The following is a 24,661-nucleotide window of genomic DNA, read 5'->3' on the forward strand; positions in this document are numbered from 1 at the left end:
TTTACATTCTACATGGTCTTGTTCTAAAATTCAACCTTTTTGGACAAATTTAAGAATTTTACTGGAACAAATTACGGGAATACAACTTCCTCATAATCCAATATTACTTTTATGAGGTGATATTGAAGGGGTAAAACCGAAACTCAAACTAAATAAATATCAGAAAGAATTCATAAAAATTGCACTGGCAGTAGCCAAAAAGGCTATTGCAGTTACTTGGAAATCGGATACATATTTAAGTATAGATTGTTGGAAGAAAGAAATCTATGGCTGTATTCCATTAGAGAAAATTACTTATAATTTAAGAGATAAATATGAAACATTTTTGAAAATTTGGTGCCCTTATTTACAAAAGACAGGACTAAATATATAGGTGCTCTGAAGATGAAACAATTGGTTACTTGGGGAAAGAAATAAATATACATACTAAAGTTATTAAGAACTCCATGGAGTATGTGGAGATCTTCCAACAACCAGGCACTTTCTTTTTTTTTCTTTCTAACTTCCTCTTCTTTTGATATAGGGAAGTTAGAGGGGAGGAGGGAAGGGATATATACATTTTTTTCCACACTTGTAATTACTTAAAAACACAATTAAATATATATATTTTTTTAAAAACTGTGGCTCTTTAAGTTAATAATACATAAAAAGAAGATCCCAGCTGCATGTCAAGAAAAACTATTTGTGTGAGAGTGTTTCAGTTACTGTGGGGCGAGGAACCCATGCAGCTCAGTGGGAACAGGGAATAATACCAATGGAGAGAGTGAAACTGAGCCAGGAGACGGCAGAAATGCCCCATTCTTATAGAGACAGGAAGAGCATCAGGGATTTGATGGTCATTCCAGATACCAGCACTCTGCCCAGTCAGGAGATGATTTCTCTGTCCAACTTTCGTTGAACCTCACTGTAACAGTGTGATACCAGATCACACCTTGACAACTCAAGTGATCTCATCTGTAATGTTGTCCTACACCCATTGATGGATTTTGTAAATCTTTTTACAGGTTAAAAATGAGAAGGAATTTGTCTCCAGGAAGCTCAAACATGGCATGCCAGTTTTGTTGTCTCTGTCGAGATATTTAAGAAGTGGAGCAAGGGATCCAATTGACCATCCTTCCTGCTGAGACTGTGGGGAAGGATTCACTCGGTCATTTGACCAACTGGCACGCCTGTAATTTACACAGGAGAAAGGCCTTTCACCTGCTCAGACAGTGGGAATGGATTCACTCGGTTATCACAATTGAAGGTACATCAGCAAATTCACACTGGGCAAGGCCATTCACCTGTTCTGTGTGTGGGAAGGGGTTCAGTCGGTCTTCCCACCTGTGGACACCAATCAGTTTACACCACACTGGGCAGAGGCTGGTCATTTGCTGAATTTCTGGGAAAGGATTCACTCAGTCATCTGACCTAATGGCTCACCAGCGGGTTCACACTGGGGAGAAGCCATTCACCTGCTCAGTCTGTGGGAAGGGATTTACTTATTTATCCCAACTACAGAGTCACCAGCGAGTTCACACTGGGGAGAGGCCATTCACCTGCTCAGAATGTGGAAAGGGATTCACTCAGTTATCCCACCTACAGAGTCACCAGCAAGTTCACACCGGGGAGAAAGCGTTCACCTGCTCAGAATGTGGGAAGAGATTCACTCGCTCATCCACCCTACAGAGACACCGGCGAGTTCACACTGGGGAGAAGTTATTCACCTGCTCAGTCTGTGGGAAAGGATTCACTCAGTCATCTGCCCTACTGGTACATCAGCGAGTTCACACTGGGGGGAAGCCGTTCACCTGCTCAGTCTGTGGGAAGAGATTCACTAATTTATCCAGCCTACAGAGACATCAGCGAGATCACACTGGGGAGAAGCCGTTCACCTGCTCAGTCTGTGGGAAAAGATTCACTAATTTATCCAGCCTACAGAGACATCAGCGAGTTCACACTGGGGAGAAGCCATTCACTTGCTCAGAATGTGGGAAGAGATACGCTGACTCTTCCGCCCTAAAGAGTCATCAGCGAGTTCACACTGGGGAGAGGCCGTTCACCTGCTCAGTCTGTGGGAAGAGATTCACTCATTCATCTCACCTACAGAGTCATCAGCGAGTTCACACTGGGGAGAGGCCGTTCACTTGCTCAGTCTGTGGGAAGGGATTCACTCGGTTAGCTAACCTACAGAGACACCAGCGAGTTTACACTGGGGAGAAGCCGTTCACCTGCTCAGTCTGTGGGAAGGGATTCACTCATACATCCCACCTACAGAATCACCTGCGAGTTCACTCTGGGGAGAGGCCGTTCACCTGCTCAGTCTGTGGGAAGAGATTCACTCATTTATCCCAACTACAGAGTCACCAGCGAGTTCACACCGGGGAGAAAGCATTCACCTGCTCAGAATGTGGGAAGAGATTCCCTCGCTCATCCACCCTACAGAGACACCAGCGAGTTCACATTGGGGAGAAGCCATTCACCTGCTCAGTCTGTGGGAAAGGATTCACTCAGTCATCTACCCTATTGGTACATCAGCGAGTTCACACTGGGCAGAGGCCATTCACCTGCTCAGTCTGTGGGAAAGGATTCACTCAGTCATCTACCCTACTGGTACATCAGCGAGTTCACACTGGGGAGAAGCCGTTCACCTGCTCATTCTGTGGGAAGGGATTCACTCAGTCATCTACCCTACTGGTACATCAGCGAGTTCACACTGGGGAGAGGCCATTCACCTGCTCAGTCTGTGGGAAGGGATTCACTCAGTCATTCACCCTACGGAGACACCAGCGAGTTCACACTAGAGAGAGGCCGTTCACCTGCTGAGAATGTGGGAAAGGATTCACTCAGTCATCCCACCTACTGGCACACCTGTCCGCTCACAATGGGGAGTGGCCATTGTTATGAATCCCTAGGTTTTGTTTGCTGTGGATTGTCATTTTAAGAGAGAGAGAGAGAGATTAAGAAGGCAAATGTGTCTGACTTGCAGCTTGTTTACATCGCGTGCAGCTTGTTTAGTTTTAACCGAGGACACAGACACTCAGAGTCAAACGGAGACGAAGGAGGAAAAATGGAAGGATTGAAACCAGGGAACTAGTGGCCAAGGGTCACTGTTTGGAACTTTCCTTTGCCCACAAGGGTGGGCTAATTATCGATTCACCGTACATCGAATGTGTGGTTGTCACCTCATTTGACCCATAGGAGTGGATCTGATTTGGGGTATCCTGTGGAGACCACTTATGTGTTAACCATTGCCTGGCTGTGGTGTGGTAATTCATTAAGATGATACCAATTATGACAAGTCACTTCGGGTGATAATTAGTATGTGGATTTGGAAGGATGACAGATAAAATCTACAGCGACTGTTGGTATCAATTTACCACCATGTAACCTGTGGAATACGACATAATTGCCTTCTCTCAACATTTACCCTGGATTACAAATATCTCTCTCTCATCACCTATTCTGTGGTTGAACAGAACTTTCATACTTTACCATCTCAAGACTCCAAACCTTGTTTCCCCCGAGCTCAATAGTTTGGGAGTTATATTTATACACATAACACTCACGAGGAAATCTGCAGATGCTGGAAATTCAAACAACACACACAAAATGCTGGTGGAACATAGCAGGCCAGGCAGTATCAATAAGGAGAAGAACTGTCAACGTTTCAGGCTGAGACCCTTCGTCAGGACTAACTGAAAGGAAAGATACTAAGAGATTTGAATGTAATGCGGGGAGGGGGAAATGCGAAATGATAGGAGAAGACTGAAGCTAAGAGCTGGAAAGGTGATTGGCGAAAGTGATACAGAGCTGGAGATGGGAAAGGATCATCGGACAGGAGGCCTCGGGAGAAAGAAAGGTGGTGGGGAAGCACCAGGGAGACATGGAAAACAGGCAAACAATTAAATATGTCAGTGATGGCGTACGAAGGGGAAGAGGGGCATTAACGGAAGTTAGAGAAGCCAATGTTCATCCCATCAGGTTGGAGGCTTCCCAGCTGGTATGTAAGGTGTTGTTCCTCCAACCTGAGTTTGGATTAATTTTGACAGTAGAGGAGGCCATGGATAGACATATCAGAATGGGAATAGGACATGGAATTAAAATGTGTGGCCACTGGGAGTAGTCTGTTGCTGCTGGTTCGTTTCTAAAGCATTACGGTTTGTAAGAAAATGGGTCCTGCGTCTGGGATATGAACAAATTTAAGGATGGATTTAATATCGATTTCATTGGGGAAATCCCTTTTGATTTATTTGTGTGTGGAAAATCAGCAGCAATGGATGTTGATAGATATCTGGAAATGTGAACCTCTCAGGCATTAGAGGACACCAGAAGGATTGAGTATTGCTAAAACGTTAATACTTGCTAAGGTGAAATTGACAATGAGGAGGGCACAGATGCAGAGGATAATAGCTGAACATTATGTATCTGAGGGTGTGTTTAAAGTGGAGGAGCTGGAGGTGTTTCCTGAAAGTAAACCTCGTGAGCTTGAGCTCCAGTACAAGTTAGAAAAATTAAAGATGGGAGGCTCTGGAAAGGCAGAGGCAGTTTCAGGCTGGAGAGGCAGAAAAGCAGAAAGAAAATTCTCTTACAATCTGTAATTAAGGGGAAGGCTTAGCAAGCCTATTGTGCTTTGACAGTTGCTGAAGCAGCTTATTATTTATTTATTTATGCTGCCCCAATCATCGCCACTGGGCTATAAATGTGCAGGAGCAGTGTGTGGTTCAGTGCTTTGCTCAAGGACACACACGCTGCCTCAGCTGAGGCTCGAACTTATGACTTTCAGATCGCTAGTTAAACACCTTAACCACATGGTCACGCGCCACACATTATGACATAGTGAACCAGGCTGTGCTCAAAGCTTACGAGTTGGTCCCAGAAGCAGACAGGCAAAAGTTTAGAAATTTGAAGAAATCTGTGAACCAGACATACGGAATTTGCTTATGAGAAATTTGTGTGCATTGACCGCTGGTGCACATCTGAACATGTAAATGATGATTTTAACAGCTTGAAAGAGTTGGTTTTAATTGAAGAATTCAGAGGGTGCATCCCTGATGACATAAAGACGTATTTAGATGGAAATGATGCTGCCACTATGCAGGAATCTGCTAGATTAGCAGATCAGTTTGCTTTAACTCATGAAGTTATGTTTACCCTGAATAAGAGTTTCCAAAAGGCACTTGTCAAGTTGTGGGTAAACCGAATGAGCTCACCCCAGTGGCCTGTACCTGCATTCGGTGAACCCTTTTCCAAACGTTATAGTTGATTGTGTTGGCCCATTGCCAAAGACTAAAGCTGGCCATCAGTTTCTGCTAACTATTATGTGTACTGCATCCAGATTCCCAGAGGCAATACCTCTCAGAAATATTAAAGCTAAAACTGTGGCGAAGGCTCTTACCAAAATTTTCAGTTTATTCGAATTGCCTAAAGAAATCCAGTCTGATCGAGGATGTAATTTTACATCTGGATTATTCCAGCAGGTAGTTTCTGAACTGGGAGCAAAACAAATTGCATCATCTGCGTACCATACAGAATCACAAGGGGCTTTAGAAAGATTTCATTCTACCCTCAAAACAATGATTAAGACATATTGTGTTGAAAATGGAAAAGACTGGGATGAAGGAATACATTTGCTTTTGTCCAGATGAAGGAATACATTCGCTTTTGTCCACAGAAAGAGAGTCAGTACAGGAATCACTGGGCTTTACTCCATTTGAACTTGTATTTGGTCACAGAGGGACCTTTGACCTTGTTAAAAGGAACGGTGGATTGATGGGGATGTACATGTTAACTCGTTAGACTATGCTTTGAAGTTCAAAAATAAACTACACCAAGCTAGTAGTCTAGCGAGACAAAACTTAAAGATTTCTCAAAACAAAATGAAGTGTTGGTTTGATAACAGGGCTCGCGAAAGAAAATACCAGGTGGGAGATAAGGTGCTTGTCTTATGTTGACGAATCCACTTCAGGTGAAATTCGTATGACATAGTCTCCCAAATTAATGATGTGAATTATGTTATTAAAACACCCAACTGACTTGAACTAACACAGGTGGTACACATAAATATGATAAAGCCTGTTTTGACAAGCAGGTACCATCTGTGTGTGTTGTTGTCAAAACAAATGAAACTGGCAACCCTGAGAATGAAACAATTGACTCGTCTGAGACTTTTCACAAGCCAAACATGGTCCCAGTTAGGCTAATGAACTCGGTTGTTCCAGAAAACATTGCTAACAAGTTGTCTCATCTGCAGCCAAAGCAACATCCACAGCTGAAGGAATTAATTCTGAAGTTTAAAGATTTATTTCCCGATGTCCCCAAGCAAACCACGGTCGCAGTACATGATGTAGATGTTGGTCAAGCCAAACTGATTAAACAACACCCATATAGCATGAACGTAGAAAAGTGTAAACTGGCTGACCAGGGAATTGAGTATATGCTGGAGAATGGTATTATTTGACCTTCAAAATGAGATTGGAGTCACCCTGCATTATTGTGCCCAAACCTGATGGTAGTGTTAGATTTTGCACTGAATATAGAAAGGTAAATGCAGTAACAAAAACAGATGCCTATTCTATCCCTAGAGTGAATGATTGCATCGATGAGGCTGGAAAACCCAATTTCTTACAAAGATTGATTTGTTGAAAGGGCATTGGTGTGTTCCATTGACGGACAGAGGTAGAGAAATTTCTGCGTTTGTGACACCATCTGGGTTGTATGAATACAATGTTTTGCCTTTTGGAAGGAAAAATGCTCCAGTAACATCCCAGAGAATGATTGATTTTGTAATTCGAGGGTTAGAACACACAGATACCTATATTGATGACTTAGTTACAGGGAGTGGCACTTGGGAAGAGCATATCTCTGCAGTAGAAAAGCTATTTGACAGGCTTTCCTAGGACAACCTTACAGTTAACTTGGCTAAGAGTGAATTTGGCCATGCCAGTGTGACCTGTCTTGGCTATGTTGTAGGTCAAAGCACGTTGGCTCCTGTTCAGGCAAAAGTCCAGGCAATTTCTCAAGTTCTTATTCTGACTGCTAAGAAGGCTCTTAGAAGGTTTCTGGGAATGGATGGATGTTACCGTAAGTTCTGTAAGAACTTTGCTGCTATCGCTCTGCCTCTGACTAATCTCCTGAAGAAGGGTGAAAAGTTTGTTTGGACTGAGCCTTGTCAGAAGGCATTTGATTGATTGTTATCAGTATTTGAGATTAGGCCAATCAATGTAGTGCTGTCAGCAAAATTTAATTAGCAGATTGGAGCTGTGGGTGGCAACACAAGTCATGGGTGCACAGAGAGTAAAGGAGGGGGCCAAAGTGACAACCCTGTGGGGTATGTGTGCTGAGGGTCAGAGAGACAGAGGAGATGGAGCCCACTCTTACCACCTGCCGGCGATCTGACAGGAAGTCCAGGATTCAGCTACACAAGGCAGGGTGAAGGCCGAGGTCTCTGAGCTCCTTGTCGATACTTCACGCCTTTGTATGGCTACTGCTCTGCCGATGACTGCAAGGAACTGCAGAGAACTTTGGAGAGCAGAGAACATCAGAGAAACAAGCCTCCACTCCATGGACTCTTCCTACACTTCCCCTCCCTTGGAAAAGCAGGCCATGTACTCAAAGAACCTCATTACCTGGACATCGGGGAAGAGATACAAAAGCCTTAAAGCGCGTAACACCAGGCTAAAGGATGGCTTCCTGTCTGCAGCTACAAGCCAAATGAATGATAAAATGGACTCAACCTCACAATGTAACTCGACGTGACCCTGCACCATATGTCTATCTGCACTGCACTTTCTCTGCAGCCATAATGCTTTGTTACAGTGAGTGTTTTGTCGTATATCAGCTCAATGTACTGTTGTAATGTATCTGTCTGTGTGGATGGTACGTCAGGCAAGATTTCCACTGTAGCTCAGTACATGATGATAATAAACAAATTTCCCATTTTAATTGTGTGGAAATATTAGACAGACTGAGCTTCTGCTCTGGAACCACAGAAGGAAACTGAACTGTTGTCATTCCTGTGGAAAGCAGATATATGGAAAATGCTTCAATCTCACATTACGATCTGCGGTAACTGGGATCAGGTGACCGGTGGTGGGTCTCCCATATCAATATCAGAATCAGATTTAATAGCACCGGCATATGTCATGAAATTCGTTGTCCCTGCGGTAGCAGTAGAACCTAATTCATAACAATAGCTTTTAACAATTGTGATTTAAAATAAGAATATACATATATAGTACAAAAATAGAAAAAAATTAAAGATATAATAAACTATCTTAATTGTGTGGAACTATTTGACTGACTGGGTTGTTGCTTTGGAAATTCTAAGGTGAAGCTGAATTAAACTTTTCACATTTATGAGAAGCTCAGATAAATAGAAAAGGCTAAATTCTCACATAAATGGGTCAGACATCCAGAAACATCGGCTGCACTTCAGCACCTCAAAACAGTGGAGTGAAACATGCAGAAAGTATTGCAGAGAAAAAAAAAACATTGTCCACCCACAACGAGAGGACGTGACAGATCCGGATCTCACTGACTTGTCTGAACGGGCGAAAGATGAAGCTACACGTACAGGTAGAGCAGTGACCCGCAGATGCTGCAGAAAAACGTGAACAGGAAACGGGATCAGGTGACGGGTGGAGGGACTCCCTCCTGAACCGGTGACTCTGCTCCTCGCCCCTCACACGCTGCCCGACCCATCCGCCGCATTCCCCACATTACTCCATATTTACCCCAGATACATGATTATTTTTCCACACCATATCTTCCCCGATCCCTTTCCCTCCACCTCCAGGTCACAGAGTCTCCGGCTCAATTCCCATCCCGGTCCAAAACATAATTCAGACCCAAACAGGAAATGTTCACGTTTCATTTAAATCAGTTCTGTGTTTATAAACACTCATTTCTATTCACATTCCTCCGGAGCCTTGCTGGACAGGAACACTGAAACAGCAGGCGAGAAGCCACAGGAGGAGGCCATTCAGCCCCTCTAACCATCAGCAAGGTGGCGGCTGCTCTCCCATCTCAGCCACATGTTTCTGTCCGATCCTCATTTCCTCGATCCCTTCGGTCTCCACACATCTGCCGGCCTCACTTTTATGTGAGGACGATCACCGAGTCTTCACCGCCCTCTGTGGAGGGGATTTACAGATATTCACCACCCTCGGAATGGAGACATTTCCCCTTATCACAGTCCCGGACAGTCCACCCCCTTTTTCAGAGACTGGGATCCCTGGTTCAACCGGTGTTTGCCCCCAATGTGGTGAATCCCTCTGCTCGACACCACCGTGGGTTCAGACATTTCCACAGATGAGCCCCTCCTGTCCCCACCGGGACAAACATCCTGTCCGCCCCCTCTCTCACCATCTTCATCCTTTCAATAAAATCCCCCCTCCCCGGGGAGCCGGCATCAAACCGACGGGCCGAGCGGTCTCCTCCTACCTCTCAGCGATACATCAGACTCCGGCCGCAGGAGACGCTTCACAAACGCCCCAACTTCCCTCGGAGGGAAATGGAAATAAATCAGAAAGCGGACATTTACTTTGAGGTTTTCTCCGCTCTGAGGAGGCGGTCGGCGCTCGAGCGGGAGACGGACTCAGCGGGGTAACGCCCACTCGGCTTGTCCGCCTCCGCGACTGGTTGTAACCAGTGATTGACATCGCTTCGCACCAATGGGAATAGCGCAGCGCCTGAATCCTCTGTTGACAGCGGTGGGGGAGGGGTGGGGCTGGCCACGTGATTATTAGCCCAGCCGTTAAACCGATAAAGCTCGAGCACAGCAGCGCGTGGGTGACGTAAGACACCGCGCACGGGAGGGCAGATCCCGGTGTGGGGAGCCCATGTGTGACGTCAGGCGCGTGGGGAGCTGTGTCTGACGTCACCTGTAGGAGAGCGCTGGCATTTAAAAGCACCTTAATGGACTTTTCAGTGGGACAACAACATTAATCACGGGTTTCATCACTGAATCCAGTGTTGTGGGATGTAAAGTCCCCTGTTATGTGTCCGGCTGTGCCGTGTTGTTGGTGGAGTGGGCAGCGTGGTGTTTGTCTCGATTCGGGTCACAACACCAGAATTGCCAGCGGGGTCCACACACAGTGTATTAGTCAACAGAAAACCTCTCGTCCCTGCAGTCTTTGTCTCCTGGTAAACTCAACACCCTGACAGTGTGGACCATAGATACCCCTTCCTCTCAGAGTCAGGGAATCACTCAGACAACTGATCGCTGAGAGGAATTATATTTATTGGTCATTAAAGTTCGCCCAGATTCGTTTGGACGGATTTGATGTGGAGTTCGGGGTGTCACAGTGAAAGGGCCGGACGGCCGAACTCTCTCCGTTGTCCAAACATCCTTCCAGGTGAGGCGACGCTTCACCTGTGAATCTTCCGGGGTCGCCTGTTGTGTCCGCTGCTCCCGATGCGGCCGCCTCCACACTAGAGACACCGGATCCTAAGCAGTTGTGCGGGGTAGAGTTGTTTTCTTTTTATCGGGGGTCGATGTTATTGTTCCCTTTTGTGCGGGAGGGGTGGATTTTGGGGGTTGATGATCGGGATGACGTTCTTTTTTATGCGGGGGGTGGGGTGGGAGTTTGATTTTTCTGTCTGATAGATGCTGCCCGGCCTGCTGAGTCCCGCCAGCATTTTATTTGTGTTGCTCTGAATTTCCAGCATCTGCAGACTTTGTCGTGTTTGTGATTTACCTCTCCGTTGTCTCTCCCGCCTCCGGTCACTGGTCCCTCTGTAGGGACCTCCGGCCACGGCTGGTGCAGCCCAGAACCTCCTGCTAAACGCAGGCGCAGTGCCGACCGTAGCTATTATTCTGTTAATAGTCTGTGAATAGTTAGGCGTCCGTGAAGAAGGGTCTGATCTCGGGTTTGTGGAAATCGGGGGCCGGTTGGCGTGGAAGCACAACTTTGTGGGCCGAAGGGCCTGTATCGTGCTGTAGGTTTTCTATGTTTCAATGAAAAGTGCCGGGAACGAGCTCTGCCGGACGGCTGGAGGCTCCGGTCTCTCCGGTCCCGCAGCCCCGGTTTTAGCTTTGCGCCCGAGCCCGGGCTGTGGGATCAGTTAGTTGTGGTTCACAGGCTCGGAGGGGTTTAGGGTGAGGAGGATCTGTCTGTGTGTGTGTGGGTAGAGGTTATGGGTGGACTATGGGTGTGTGGTGAGTGGAGGGAAGGGTGCGGGGCTGTAGTCGGGGGGGGGGGGGGTATGGGGGTGGGGTTGCTGTTGTGAGAAAGTGGGATGATCGGACGTTCCGTGACCCGGGTCAAATAAAGTTGTGAACGGGGAAGGATCTGCTCCGTTGTGTCGAACGCTCGCGTGTCCTTTCAGGAAACAGCAATTCTCTCTTCAAATGAATTACTGTCTAATCTTGCTGTTAACATGGTGTTTGTTACAAAGCCCCAGTGTCTGGAAGAGCTGTCACGGTCATGGGCTGTTGGTGCAGATTGGGATGGCGGTGGGGTGTCAGTGACCTCTGTATCAGAGAACAACACGGGTTTCTACCTCCTCCTGTGAGATATAAATGTCCTCACAGTGGATTCGGATCAGCTGGCATAGCTGGAGTTTGCAAAGGGAAAGGGGATAGGGAAGGGGTGAGGAAAGAGAGTTTTAACCAGCAAACCATCGTCCGGGGTGTAGGGGTACAGGGGCTGTCTGATAGATCGTTTTACAGTGATTGTGTTTTTATATAATCTCACAGACGGTGACTGAGGAAGAAGCTTGTTGATGGAGGATACTCGGAGGACAGCAGGTCAGACACGGTATCAGGAGAGTGACAATGATGTGATTTCCTGTGTCACGGGTACAGACAGTCATCTCCAGTGAGGAGTTAGTGTGGAGATGCAGCTTCCCTGGAGGTGGAGGAAAGAGGACACACCAACAGGTGGAACCAGCTGTGGGAAGACACGGTTTGTCAGGTCTGACGACGAGCTGAATGTACCATAACCTTCAGAATGAATCAGAAAACCATTCTGAGGGTATTTGAAATGTCAGAAGCAGGGGAGATGTGATCCCATGTCTCCATCAGACCCTCAGTGAGATGGTTCCAGTTATAACGTGCAGGGATGAAAGCACAGTGTTTGGGGTCTGATTTAATCACTGATTCTGACACAGTGAGAGGGTTAGTTTTACTGTAAGGCAGCAACATTAATGGAAGAAGACACAGAAACTTCATCAATTGCCAGTTGTTTAGCAAAAGTGATCAATTTGTATGTTACCTTGACAGAAACAGATATTTCCAGTGGTAACAAAGGGGTTCAGTCTGGTTTACTTCAGGTTGGAGAAGGATGTGGAGTTTTGAAATCAATGCCTCGCGGTGTCACCATCATTAATCTGGCATGTCCAGAGTGGAGGATCACACAGCACGGAAACAGGCATTTGGCCGGCCATACCTGTTCTGACTATCCACTCACTGTCTACACTGGTCCCATTTATCAGCACTTGGTTCATAGCTGACTGTATCTCGGCAGTTTCAATGCTCATCCACATCGGAAATGTTGTGAAGGGACCTGCCTCCAGCACCACCTCGGGCAGTGTGTTCCAGATTTCAGCTACCCTCTGAGTGAGAAATCTCCTCCTCAGATCCCTCTAAACCTCTTCATCCTCTGCTTAAATCTATGCCCTCTGATTGGTGACACCTCTGTCCCAGGATCCGGGGCAATATGGGCATCAGTGGGGCCTTTGATAAGGTTCAGCATGGTAAGTTGCTGTGGAAAGTCAGATCACACGGGATCCAGGGAGAGCTGGCTCACTGGATGCACAGTTGTCTTGATGGTAGGAAGCAGAGAGTGATGGTGGGAGGCTGTTTATTGGACTCGAGGCCCGGGCCTAGTGAGGTTCCCCAGGGTTACACCCCATTGCTTTCATTATTCATTGATATTTAATGATATTTGCATTTGCACTGTTTGTTGAATTCTTTGAACATCAACCATTGCTACTTGTCATCTAGATCAATAATTTGGTTAAGAATATACAGGATATGGAGAGTAGGTTTGCAGCAAGTTCAAACAATTAGTTTTTTTAAAAGATTTTAAGTATAAACTCTCCGTTCTGTTTCCCTCTGCGCACTCGACCACCCCCTCCCTTTACTGTCCTCCCTCTCACCCTGACATTGGGCATACATTCAGGGTGAAAGTGAATTATTTTAGGGGAATCTGAAGGGGGATTCTTCACTGTGTGAAGAATGAGCTGCCAGAATGAGTGTGGAATGAGCTGCCAGAATGAGTGTGGAATGAGCTGCCAGTGGAAGTGGGGGATGTGGGTTTGATTTAGACACTAAAGAGGAATTTGGGTGAGGACATGGATGGGAGGTGTGTGGAGGCTCTGGTGCAGGTAGCTGGAACTAGGCAGTAACAATAAAAACAGGTCGGCATTGACTGGAAGGGCCGAAGGGCCTGTTACATTGCTGCTGATCTCTTTGACTCTAATAATATTCTAATTTGTAATTTCCACATCAGTACTTTGCTGTTTATGATTGAACCCAGACATTTACCCAAACAAGAATTGTAAGACTCTTGGCTGGCTACAGAAAGCATTTACAAGCTGTGTTTCTTGCCAAATGGGTTGTTACTAAATACCGACCATGCAGGGCACTCAAACTTTTGCTTCGGGTCCTTTTCCTTTTTTGTTATTTTGAAACTGTAAAAGATGGAATTTAAAATGTAATCTTGCTTAAAATATTAAAGAAATGTGTCATCTTTGACTTTATGCCTTTTGGAAATCAGGTCACCTTTTACTCGCTGAGCTATTCACAGTAACAGAAATTTTGACCAGGGGTGCCCAGTCTTTTGCATGCCACTGTTGGGCTAAGTGTGTAAATGTAGGACGGGACCACGTTGAAAAATAAATGTGCTAGGTTTTCCAAAATTGACTCCTTCCACCTGAGGCCACGAATATATCAATCACCCCTCATATACATTTTCATCCAAAATGAACAGGATTCATCACTCCATGTGTGTATATGCAATTGTGATAAGAAATACAGACCATAACACGTACATGAGAGGCCAGCTCAGAAAAATGATTCACCACTCTGGAAGAAAACAAGAACGAGTGGAATGAGTATGACCCTCCATGGGAGACATCCCAACGATCTGAGCAGACGAGATGGTGACAAATGAGCCTGAATAAGGACGTTCACTCCCAATGTCATTCTTCCTCAGCTTGAGATTTGAGGGGGCGCAGAACATCTCAGACAGAACTGCAGTCAGCTCGACTTCTTCAGTCTGCAGGAAATTCAAGGGAAACCTCTTCTTCCAGAGTGATGACAATTTGGAACCCATCACCACAGGGAGAGTGAGAGGTGAAGAACAGGGGAGGATTTGAAAGATCTGTTGTGAAACAGAATCAGGTCCAGCTGGCCTGAGTTTACTCTCTACTGTACACTAGGTGTGTTATAAATTCACTAAGTACCAGAGACAGTGATTAAAATAGAGCTGATTTATTTGTCACAGATCCAGAATATTAAACTCCAGTCCCATTAAAGTTGAATGTGCAGCAGAAGAAACTCCTCCCATGCCCAGTGACCAGGGTGCAGGACTGGGTGTGGTGAGCAGCAGCAATAATTGCAGAGTTCAGCACCGACAGTCACTCTCGAAATTGCATTCAGCAACAGTGATGGACAAATATCCAGCATGCAGCTTATTGAAACTCTCTCCCCAGTGTGAACCCGGTAGCGTGTCACAAGTGTAACGTGCTGTAAGGTTTCACTGCTGATGCAGTGGACTCTCTGCAATGTTTCACTGCTGAGGTAATGGCTTCTCTGCAGCAGCAATGTTTAGGGTAAGACTAGAGATAACCGGGTTTTGGAGTGTGGGACTGTCCAATGACAGAAATGTTCTTTCTTGTGGGTCTGGAAGAGAGATTTTCATGGCCTTTTGCTGGGGAGAGATGAGAAGAAGAGAGAGTGGGCCCTTTTTCTTTCTTTTTGATTACTTCACTAACCATATAGTCAAAGTAAGAATTATACATCTCAGTCATTTAATCACATATTGAGTACTGTATGTTATTTCAGGGTACTGATTTGTAACAGGGGACACATCACACAACATCCACCCAAACAAGATTTCTTAAGTTTGCCCGGGCTGGGGGGGGGGGGGGGGGCGGTTATCACCCCTTATATTAAGCTGCTAGCCGAAGCAAGAGTTGCATAGGGTTAGATTACTGAGTGAATCGCTTCTGAAATACACAGCAGGTGAACGATCTCTCCCCAGTGTGAGCTCAGTCATGCACATTAGGTTGATTTCGCTGAGAGAATCTCTTCCCAAAGTCTAAGCATGAGATCGGTCTCTCCCCAGTGTGAAGTCGCTGGTGTCTCTGCAGTTGAGATGTCCGAGTGAATCCCTTCCCACACACTGAAGCCTGAATTATGCTTCACCATTGAAGCTATACCGTACGCTCCACGTAGCCGTGTACCTGACGCGGCACCCTAGGCCATACCGTATGCCATAGCCTAAAGCACACCTTACGAAAATGTAACTGTGCGTCACAGACCGCGAGAACTGTGATCGGTCTGCTTGGTAGCAGCACGTTTCCTCCTAGGGATTTTCTGTTGCTTCGAAGTTGGAAAATGGACCAAATCGAGGAGAGGTTAAGTGAGGAAGTCAGAAAATATATACATTTGTACGACTCTTTGTTGGTATACTATAAAGACTTGCAAATGGCATGAAATTCGTGCAAATAAATTTCCACAAACATCGGTTTGGACGTCACGGACTGCACAAAGAAATGGAAAAGCTTCTCTCTTTTCTGTGCTGCAGTAATTTCAATAAAAGTAACTCTTGTTCAACATCTAATAGCTCCAGCTCCAACAAGATGTACTCAGTAGTCGCCACCGTTCCCAACTCCACATGAGTCAATTCAAAACAGTGGCATAGAACTCCAACGCCAACTAGCGCAGACTACACACCCTGCATGGTCGTCGCCCGACTTGGTAGACTTGGTTCTGTCATGTTTTGGCTCAGCCCTGGTTTCTCTTCTACTCGGCTCTTCATCCCTCAGTTGCTCCAGCTGCTCATCTATGTTCTCTTGCTCTTTGAGGAATCCCAAGGGACTGTCAAACCGATTATCTGCTGCCGCAGCATTTCCCCTGTCAGCGACATAGACCGGCCATTCCTTTTTGAGAGTTTCTGGAAGTTTACTTTCAATTGATCTCGTCACCAGCGGATTTTTGATCGCACCCGTGTCTCCAAGGTCACTCAAGTCTTGAAGTGCCTTCTCCACAGTTTGAATTAATTCCACTATTTTCCGTGGCTGATGATTTCTGACAGCTGGCATTTTCTGTAACTCTTCCACTGTTGCATTAGCAACGCACGTTCGATTTCCATAGCGGTTTTCTAGAACACGGAAGATGTCATCTGCAGTTTTATAACTTTTGAGGCGAAGGTCTCTTCTGATTTTGTCATCAAGACTGACCAGCAGTTGAAACTTTTTCACCTCTCTTGAACCGGTCGGCTCTCCCTGCCTCTGGAGTGCTTCCCAGTCCTTTCTCCACCTGTGAAAATCACGTCTGCTGCCAGGAAACTTGGGAAGGGCCGTCGGTTTCAGTCTGATGGCTGGCGTGGGAAAATTGGAGGAAAAGCCCAACGCCGTCGGTGTTAATCTTTCAGCATCCTCCTTTCTCCTTGCCTGTATGATGTGGGCCTTCTTGGAAACCAACTTGGGGACATGGAGTTCGAGCCCCTTTAGGTGACTCTGCATGTGCTTCCGATCCCCTGGCGGGATCCATCGTTCCCACCTCCTTCGCTGTCTTTACCAGTCCTTGCAGGTGGTTAAGCATGAAGTCATACGCCTCCTGGTGGCCATCGGGTTGTACAGCAGCGACGTCTTCACATTCATCCTCTGCTGCTTGTAGTACTGTGAGCAACTCAACATTTCCAAAGTTGGTCCAAAGAGTCTCCTGGATCAGCCTTCTGATTTCCTTTAGTTTCAACTCTCACTCATTTGCTGTCTTTGCCAGGTTGGCTTTTCGCTGTTCAGTTGACACAGCTACTTTCTCTGTGTTCAGCTCCACCTCCCGTTCTGCAGTGAGTCCGGCCTCCACATCATCATTGGCTTCCATGACTCTCTCGGCTTCCATTGTGAGTTTATTGAAACTCACTCTGAGCTCCTCTTCAGACATGTCTTCATAGGTCCTGGTAATGCTGTTGGCCAGACGAGAAAACGATCTTTTTGCTGTTATTCTCTCTAGCTTGAGTTGCTCAACTGATTTCCCAATAGCTTGATCAGCCATGTTTGATTCCGTCTGCAGGCTGTTCACAGGTGAGAGTACAACTTTTAGTGATGCTTTGATGTTGTTTTATCTGAACTTGATTTCCTTCCTTTTTCAGGACTCCAGGTTATTGCTCTTGCTGTTCCAGCTCAAAGCTCCCAGACTTCTGTTTCCTGGTCAAACAGTTTCCGAGTCAAACAGCTTTGTCAAGCAGTATTTTCACTGCTCCCTTTGAACATGTGCAGCTTCCCCACTTGAAAGGGACTGAATACGCCTACCCAAAGGTTTTAACCGGATTTCATTCAATGACCAAACAACTTTCCTTCTTTTTCCTTTTTTATTTTTATTTTCGCAAGTGTGGCAGTTCATAGTTCTTAGTTATTAGTCAGTAGTGATAAATAATCAGTCATGTCAGTCATTAGTCTAGTCAATGTTAGTCATAAGGCAGTGGCAGTAGCATTAGCATTAGGATTAGGTGAAAAACTGGCTGCCTCTCGGACTTCGGAGACGATTTCAGACCTGCACCTCCGTTTCTCTACTGGACCATTATGGTTTCAAACTGGGTGAACCCTCTCAAAGTATCGCAAGCTCTTCCTAAGCATCGCGCCGTTTTCAAGAAGTGCCTGTGTGCGATGATCCCGGTGGCGGAGTTAACCCAAACGCAGTGACAGCAGTGCTCCTTTCCCTGAAACAGTCTCAACAATTATTTAAAGTTCGGCATCTTACCGCGGGTTGTGACACTGCTCTCAGACTGCCACTGTGACGTTGCGGGTTCCGCCCAAATGTTCTGGGCAGAAACCACCCTCAGGCAGTAGGTTCCGTCCTCTCTGCCTTAATACCTTCCGAAACTCAAGTTTGACTTGACAATGATGCACATTTGGTGGAGATGGCTGAGAGAATCTCTTCCCAAAGACTGAGCAGGTGATCGGCCTCTACCCAGTGTGAACTCGCTGGTGATTCCGTAGGGTGGATAACTGTGTGAATCCCTTCCCACAGTCAGAGCAGGTGAATGGCCTATCCCCAGTGTGAACTCGCTGGTGACTGCGTAGGGCGGATGAATCACTGAATCCCTTCCCACATTCTGAGCAGGTGAATGGCTTCTCCCCAGTGTGAATTCGTTGGTGACTGTGTAGGGTGGATAACTGAGTGAATCCCTTCCCACAGTTCGAGCAGGTGAACGGCCTCTCCCCAGTGTGAACTCGCTGGTGATTTTGTAGATCAGATAATTGAGTGAATCCCTTCCCACAGTTCGAGCAGGTGAATGGCTTCTCCCCAGTGTGAACTCGCAGATGTCTCTGCAGGTGGGATGAATTACTGCATCCCTTGCCACATTCTGAGCAGGTAAATGGCCTCTCCCCAGTGTGAACTCGCTGGTGACTCTGTAGGTTGGATGACTGAGTGAATCCCTTCCCACAGTCTGAGAAGGTGAACGGCTTCTCCCCAGTGTGAACTTGCTGATGTACCTTCAGTTCAGATGACCGAGTAAATCCCTTCCCACAGTCTGAGCAGGTGAATGGCCTCTCCCCAGTGTGAACTCGCTGGTGACTCTGTAGGTTGTATAACTGAGTAAATCTCTTCCCACAATCTGAGCAGGTGAATGGCCTCTTCCCAGTGTGAACTGACTGGTGTCTCAGTAGTTGAGATGACTGAGTAAATCCCATCCCACAGTCTGAGCAGGTGAATGGCCTCTCTCCAGTGTGAACTCGCTGATGTACCTTCAGTGCTGATAACTGACTGAATCCCTTCCCACAGTCTGAGCCGGTGAACGGCCTCTCTCCAGTGTGAACTCGCTGGTGTACCAGTAGGTAAGATGACCGAGTGAATGCTTCCCCACAAATTCAGCAGATGACCAGCCTCTGCCCAGTGTGAACTGACTGGTGTGTCCACAGGTGGGATGACCGACTGAATCCCTTCCCACACACAGAACAGATGAATGGCCTTGCCCAGTGTGAACTTGCTGATGTACCTTCAATTGTGATAACTGAGTGAATCCATTCCCACTGTCTGAGCAGGTGAACGGTCTCTCCCCTGTGTAAAATGACGGACGTGCCAGTTGGTCGGATGACCGAGTGAATCCCTCCCCACAGTTTGAGCAGGAAGGATGGTTGATTGAATCCCTTGCTCCTTAAATATCTAGACAGAGACAGCACAACTGGTGTGTTGCGTTTGAATTCCCATAGACAAATTCCTTGTTGATTTTAACCTGTAGAAAGATTTAAAAATCCATCAGTGGGTGAAGGACAACATTTGAGATGAGATCACTTGAGTTGCCAAGGTGTGATCCGACATCACACTGTTACAATGAAGTTCAACAAAAGTTGGAGAGCGAAATCACCTTCTAACTGGGCACAGTGCTGGTATCTGGAATGACCCTCAAACCCTCTGATGTTCTGTAAGAATGGGGCACTTATGCCATTTCCAGTCTGTGACTTGGCTCTGTTTGACTCTGTCCATTTGAATTATTCCCTCTTCCCACTGAGCTGAAAGGGTGTCTGGCCCCATGGTAACTAAACCCTCTCACACAAATAGCCTTTGTTGACGTGCAGCTGGGGTTTTCCTTTATGTAATGTTCATTTAAAGTGCCACAGTTTCAATGCCATGTCAATATCTCCTGACCTGGCTGGTGGCGTAGTGGCATCAGTGCCAGACTTCGGGACGAAAGGTCCTGAGTTCGAATCTAGCTGGCTCCCCTGCACGCTTTCCATCCGTGCTGGGTTACGAGCTGGTGATCTCTTTGGAAACTCACCCGGCAGAAGTTTCCCCTCATGTTCCCCTGAATGTTTCACCTTTCACCCTTAACCCATGGCCTCTGGTTGTAGTCCCACCCCATCTCAGTGGTAAAAGCCAGCTTCCATTTTCCCTATCTATAAACCTCATAATTGTAGTATACCTCCATCAAATCTCCCCTCAGTCTTCTACATTCCAAGGAATAAAGTCCGGACCTGTTCAATCTCTCCTTATAACCCAAGTCCTCCAGACCTGGCAACATCCTTGTGAATTTTCTCTGAACTCTTTCAAAGTCTTTACATCTTTCCTGTAGGTTGGTGACCAAAACTGCACTCAATACTCCAAATTAGGCCTCACCAATGTCTTGTACAAAGTCAACATAACATACCATTCAGTACTTTGGTTTATGAAGGACTACGTGCCAAAATCTTTCTTTCCGTCCCTATCAAAGTGTGACACCACTTTTTGTGAAATATAGACCTGTATTCCCAGATCCCATTCTTCAACAACACTCCTCCATGTCCGACCAGTCACTGCGTAAGACCCACCCTGGTAGGTCTCACCAACATGCAACACCTCGCACTTGTCTGCATTGAATTCTGTTTTCCATTTCTCAAGCCATGTTTCCACCTGGTCCAGTTCGCACTGCAAGCCATGATAGTCTTCTCGCAGTCCACTGAATCCCCAGTCTTGGTTTCATCCACAAATTTGCTGATCATTAACCATTTTATCAACCAGATTACTGATATAGATGACAAATAACAACAGATCCAGCACTGATCCCTGTGGCAACCACTAGTCACAGGCCTCCAGTCAGAGAGGCAACCATCTGCTACCACACTCTGGCTTCTCCGAAAGACAGTGTCTCATCCAATTTACTGTCTCATCTTGAATGCTGAGTGACTGAGCCTTCTTGACATCAGCTGCCTTGCCTTCATCCACTTTCCTGATAACTTCCTCGAGAGACTCTATAAGACTGGTTAGACATGACCTACCATGCACAAAGCCATGCTCTCTATCCTTAATCAGTCCACATCGATCCAAATACTTATATATCCGGTTGCTGCACATATGTTTTAATAACTTTCCCACTACTGATGTCAAGCTCACTAACGTAACATTTTCTCGTTTCTCCTTAGAGCCCCTCTCGAACAGTCGAACAACATTGTCTGTCCTCCAATCCTCCAGTACCTCACCTGTCACTAAGGATGATTTCAATATCTCTGCTTGGACCCCGACAATTTTTGCACTTGTCTTCCGCAGGGTCCTAGGGAACAACTTGTCAGGCCCTTGGGATTAATCCACGCTAATTTGCCTTAAGAGAGTAAACACCTCCACCTCTGTAATTTGTCCAGGGTCCCTGAAGTTGATGCTGCCTTGCCTCACCTCTATCGACTCTGTGTCCATCTCCTGAGAAAATACGGATGCAAAACTACTATTTAAAACCTCCCCCATCTATTTTGTCTCCCGTATAGATTACCATTCTGATCGTCCAGAGTGGGCATGTTTCAGTTCTGACCTTCTCCATGTTTCTGTGACAGAGAAGCTGGCCAAACCTGACTGGAAGGGGAATCTGGTAGGAGTGACGACAAAGCAGCAATGGCTGGAGTTTCTGGGAGCAACATAGACACATCCCAAAGAAGTGGAAGAAATGGAAAGGTAGGAGGACACAACCATGGCTGAAATGAGAAGCCAAAGTCAACATAAAAGCCAAAGAGAGGACAAATAATAGAGCAAAAACTATTGGGAAGCTTTTAGAAACCAACAGAAGACAACTAAAGAAAGTCAGATGAGCTCAGGGTGTGGGAGTATGATATTGTAGTCATTAATGTGTCTTGGTAGCACCCAACAGCCTGAGGCATTTAGAGGAACAAAATATCCAGGGCCTCGATATCTCTTGAAAACAAAGGTTCCCTGCACCAGTTACCTTTCAACTTTTATTTTGGTATGCACATACAAACACTACACCCTCAAAATTTCACTTCTGAAGATCCCCCACTTACCAAGTACTCCTTTGCCATAAAACATCCTGTTCCAATCTGCACTTGTCAAATCCTTGCAAATACCATAAAAATTGATCTTTCTCCAATTTAGAATCTCAAGAGAGGTCCAGGCCTCTGTTTTTCTGTACTTACTTGGAATCTCATGGCATTATGATCACTATACACAAAGTGTTCCCATACACTAATTTCTGTCACCAGCCCTGGATCGTTTCCCAACAGCTTATTGCACACTTCTACACCAGATGTTTTACGTACTGATTAAGGAGCATTTGACAAACTCGACCCCATCTAGTCCTTTTATAGTATGGGAGTCCCAGTCAATATATGGAAAGTTAAAATCACTTACTATATCAACTATTGTTTCTTGGTGTAGTCTGTGAACTCTCTACAAATTTGTTCCTCTACATCCCTCAGACTGTTGGGTGCAACCAATTCCCTGTAATGCCTACAATATCATAATTCCATGCCCTGGGCTCATCTGGCTTTGCTATGATGCTTCTTGCATCGTGATTTCCACAGCTCAACACATTCATCGCACCATGCTCAAGCATTTGGTTGCTGACTCTATCTGAGGTCTGAACAACATCTGTCTGGTGTCAAGAAAACAACCTCTCCCTCAATGTCAGAAAAACCTCTGACACTGAATTTTGTGGTGGGGACGCAGGAAAGGTTTTCTTCTGATGACTCTTACATGAAGGTCATGTTTGTGCAGGTGTTGCTGCACAGTAGAACAGTGCACCACCACTCCAGAGGCTGCTAAATCTTCCTGAAGGTCTTTTTACAGTCAAATGGGGGTTTTGGTTTGCCTTTCCAGCAATCCTACGATCAGTTCTCATGGAAAGTTTTCTTGGCCTTCCAGACATCAACTTGACCTCCACCGTTCCAGTTAACTGCCATTTCTTAATTACATTACAAACTGAGGAAACGGCTACCTGAAAACGCTTTGCTATCTTCTTATAGCCTTCTCCTGCTTTGTGGGCATCCATTACTTTAACTTTCAGAGTGCTAGGCAGCCGCTTAGAGTAGCCCATGTCTGCTGATTGTTGGGACAAGGTTTGAGGAGTCAGGGTATTTATAAAGCTTTGCGATTTGCATAACCAGGCCTGTCCTAACGATGACTGTGAACAAGCCATTGACCTAACAAGCTAATTCAGGTCTGAGACCGTGGTAAAATTTAACTGAGAGCTCAAATCTCTTGGGGTGCCCAAACTTTTCCTTGGTGCTCCTTTCCTTTTTTTCCCCACTCTAAAATTGTACAAAACAGAAATAATACACTAAACTCCTCATGAAGGGTTTCGGCCCGAAACGTTGTCACTACCTCCTCCCATAGATGCTGTCTGGCCTGCTGAGTTCTGCCAGCATTTTGTGTTTTTAATAATACACTAATCTTGCTTAAAATGTTGAAAAGAATGTTTTGTCTTTAATTTTATGACTTTTGGAGACCAGTTCACCTTCTACTCACTTAACTATTCACAGTAACAGGAAGTTTGACCAGTGGTGCCCAGCCGTTTGCATACCACTGTACGGGATGGGGTGGAGAGCGCAGGGTGTGACGGGAGAGAGGGGGAGGAGGAGGAGGAGGAGGAGTGGGACTGTCAGGGAGCGAAGAGGGAGAACGCGTGGGGTGAGTGGTAGATTTAGAGGGTGAGAAAGAGGGGAAGACAATGTGGGATACAGGAGGCAGCAGGGAGAGTGTTTGAGAGAGGGGGGAGGGTGGGATGTAGAGAGAGAGATAGAGAGGTTGAGAGCTGGAAATGGAGGCGGTTACAGAGTGGCGGAGGTGAGTGAGTGAGAGAGACAAGTTTGATTGAGGTGCATGAGAGAGGAAGAGATGGAGAGGAGAAGACAGAGGGTGATAGAGATTGAGAGTGAGGTGGCGGGTGATAGGGGTAGGGATAGGGATTGTGCGATGGGAGAGAGAATGGAAGAGTAAGAGAAACAGATGGATAGAGGGGAGAGAGTGTGAGAGAAATGAAGAGAGGTATGAGAGAGTGAGGAGATGAAGAGAGACGAGAGAGGAGTGCGATTTGTTACTAGAGGAGTAGAGAGTGGCAAAGAAGGAGAGCGCGAGAAAAGGGGTGAAAGAGAGTGGGAGACTGGTCAAGTAGCAGTGTAACTGAGAGGGATAGGGAAGAGGGAAGAGGAGGGAGAGAGTGGGAGACTGGTCGAGTAGCAGTGTAACAGAGGGATAGGGAAGAGGGAACGGGAGGGAGAGAGTGGGAGACTGGTCGAGTAGCAGTGTAACTGAGAGGGATAGGGAAGAGGGAAGAGGAGGGAGAGAGTGGGAGACTGGTCGAGTAGCAGTGTAACAGAGGGATAGGGAAGAGGGAACGGGAGGGAGAGAGTGGGAGACTGGTCGAGTAGCAGTGTAACTGAGAGGGATAGGGAAGAGGGAAGGGGAGGGAGAGAGTGGGAGACTGGTCAAGTAGCAGTGTAACTGAGAGGGATATGGAAGAGGGAAGGGGAGGGAGAGAGTGGGAGACTGGTCAAGTAGCAGTGTAACTGAGAGGGATAGGGAAGAGGGAAGGGGGAGGGAGAGAGGCGGTGAGGAAGCAAGAAAGGCAAGGAGATGGTATGTATGATTAGAATTGTTAGACTAACTATTTATTCAGTCCCCAGTTGCAGGGTCATTAATCACGCATGTTCACAAGTCATTGAACAAATCCACCGTGGGATTACGGTTCCATGCTGGGAATTATGAGTGTGAGGGCAGCTTGCTGTTCTCGGTGTCGGATGTGGGAGG

General features: G+C 46.3%; 1 protein-coding gene and 1 long non-coding RNA gene across 3 annotated transcripts in view; one reads left to right on the forward strand and one right to left on the reverse strand.

Moving 5' to 3' along the window:
* LOC140722432 (uncharacterized) overlaps positions 1 to 24,661 on the reverse strand; it is a 358,127-nt gene that overhangs the window by 82,299 nt on the left and 251,167 nt on the right. The window contains exon 10 of the mRNA XM_073037172.1: positions 18,125 to 18,874. Coding sequence (XP_072893273.1) covers positions 18,125 to 18,874 — 750 coding nt within the window. The remainder of the gene's footprint in view (positions 1 to 18,124; positions 18,875 to 24,661) is intronic.
* LOC140722450 (uncharacterized) overlaps positions 1 to 24,661 on the forward strand; it is a 48,590-nt gene that overhangs the window by 13,998 nt on the left and 9,931 nt on the right. The window contains exons 1-2 of one of the 2 annotated variants that reach the window (XR_012097622.1): positions 11,679 to 11,731; positions 21,457 to 21,574. This is a non-coding gene — a long non-coding RNA (uncharacterized lncRNA). Of the gene's footprint in view, positions 1 to 11,678; positions 11,732 to 21,456; positions 21,575 to 24,661 lie in introns of those variants that run through there. The other variant, XR_012097621.1, reaches the window with a different exon arrangement.

This window comes from Hemitrygon akajei, unplaced genomic scaffold (assembly GCF_048418815.1).
Source record: "Hemitrygon akajei unplaced genomic scaffold, sHemAka1.3 Scf000077, whole genome shotgun sequence".
Classification (NCBI taxonomy): Eukaryota; Metazoa; Chordata; class Chondrichthyes; order Myliobatiformes; family Dasyatidae; genus Hemitrygon; species Hemitrygon akajei.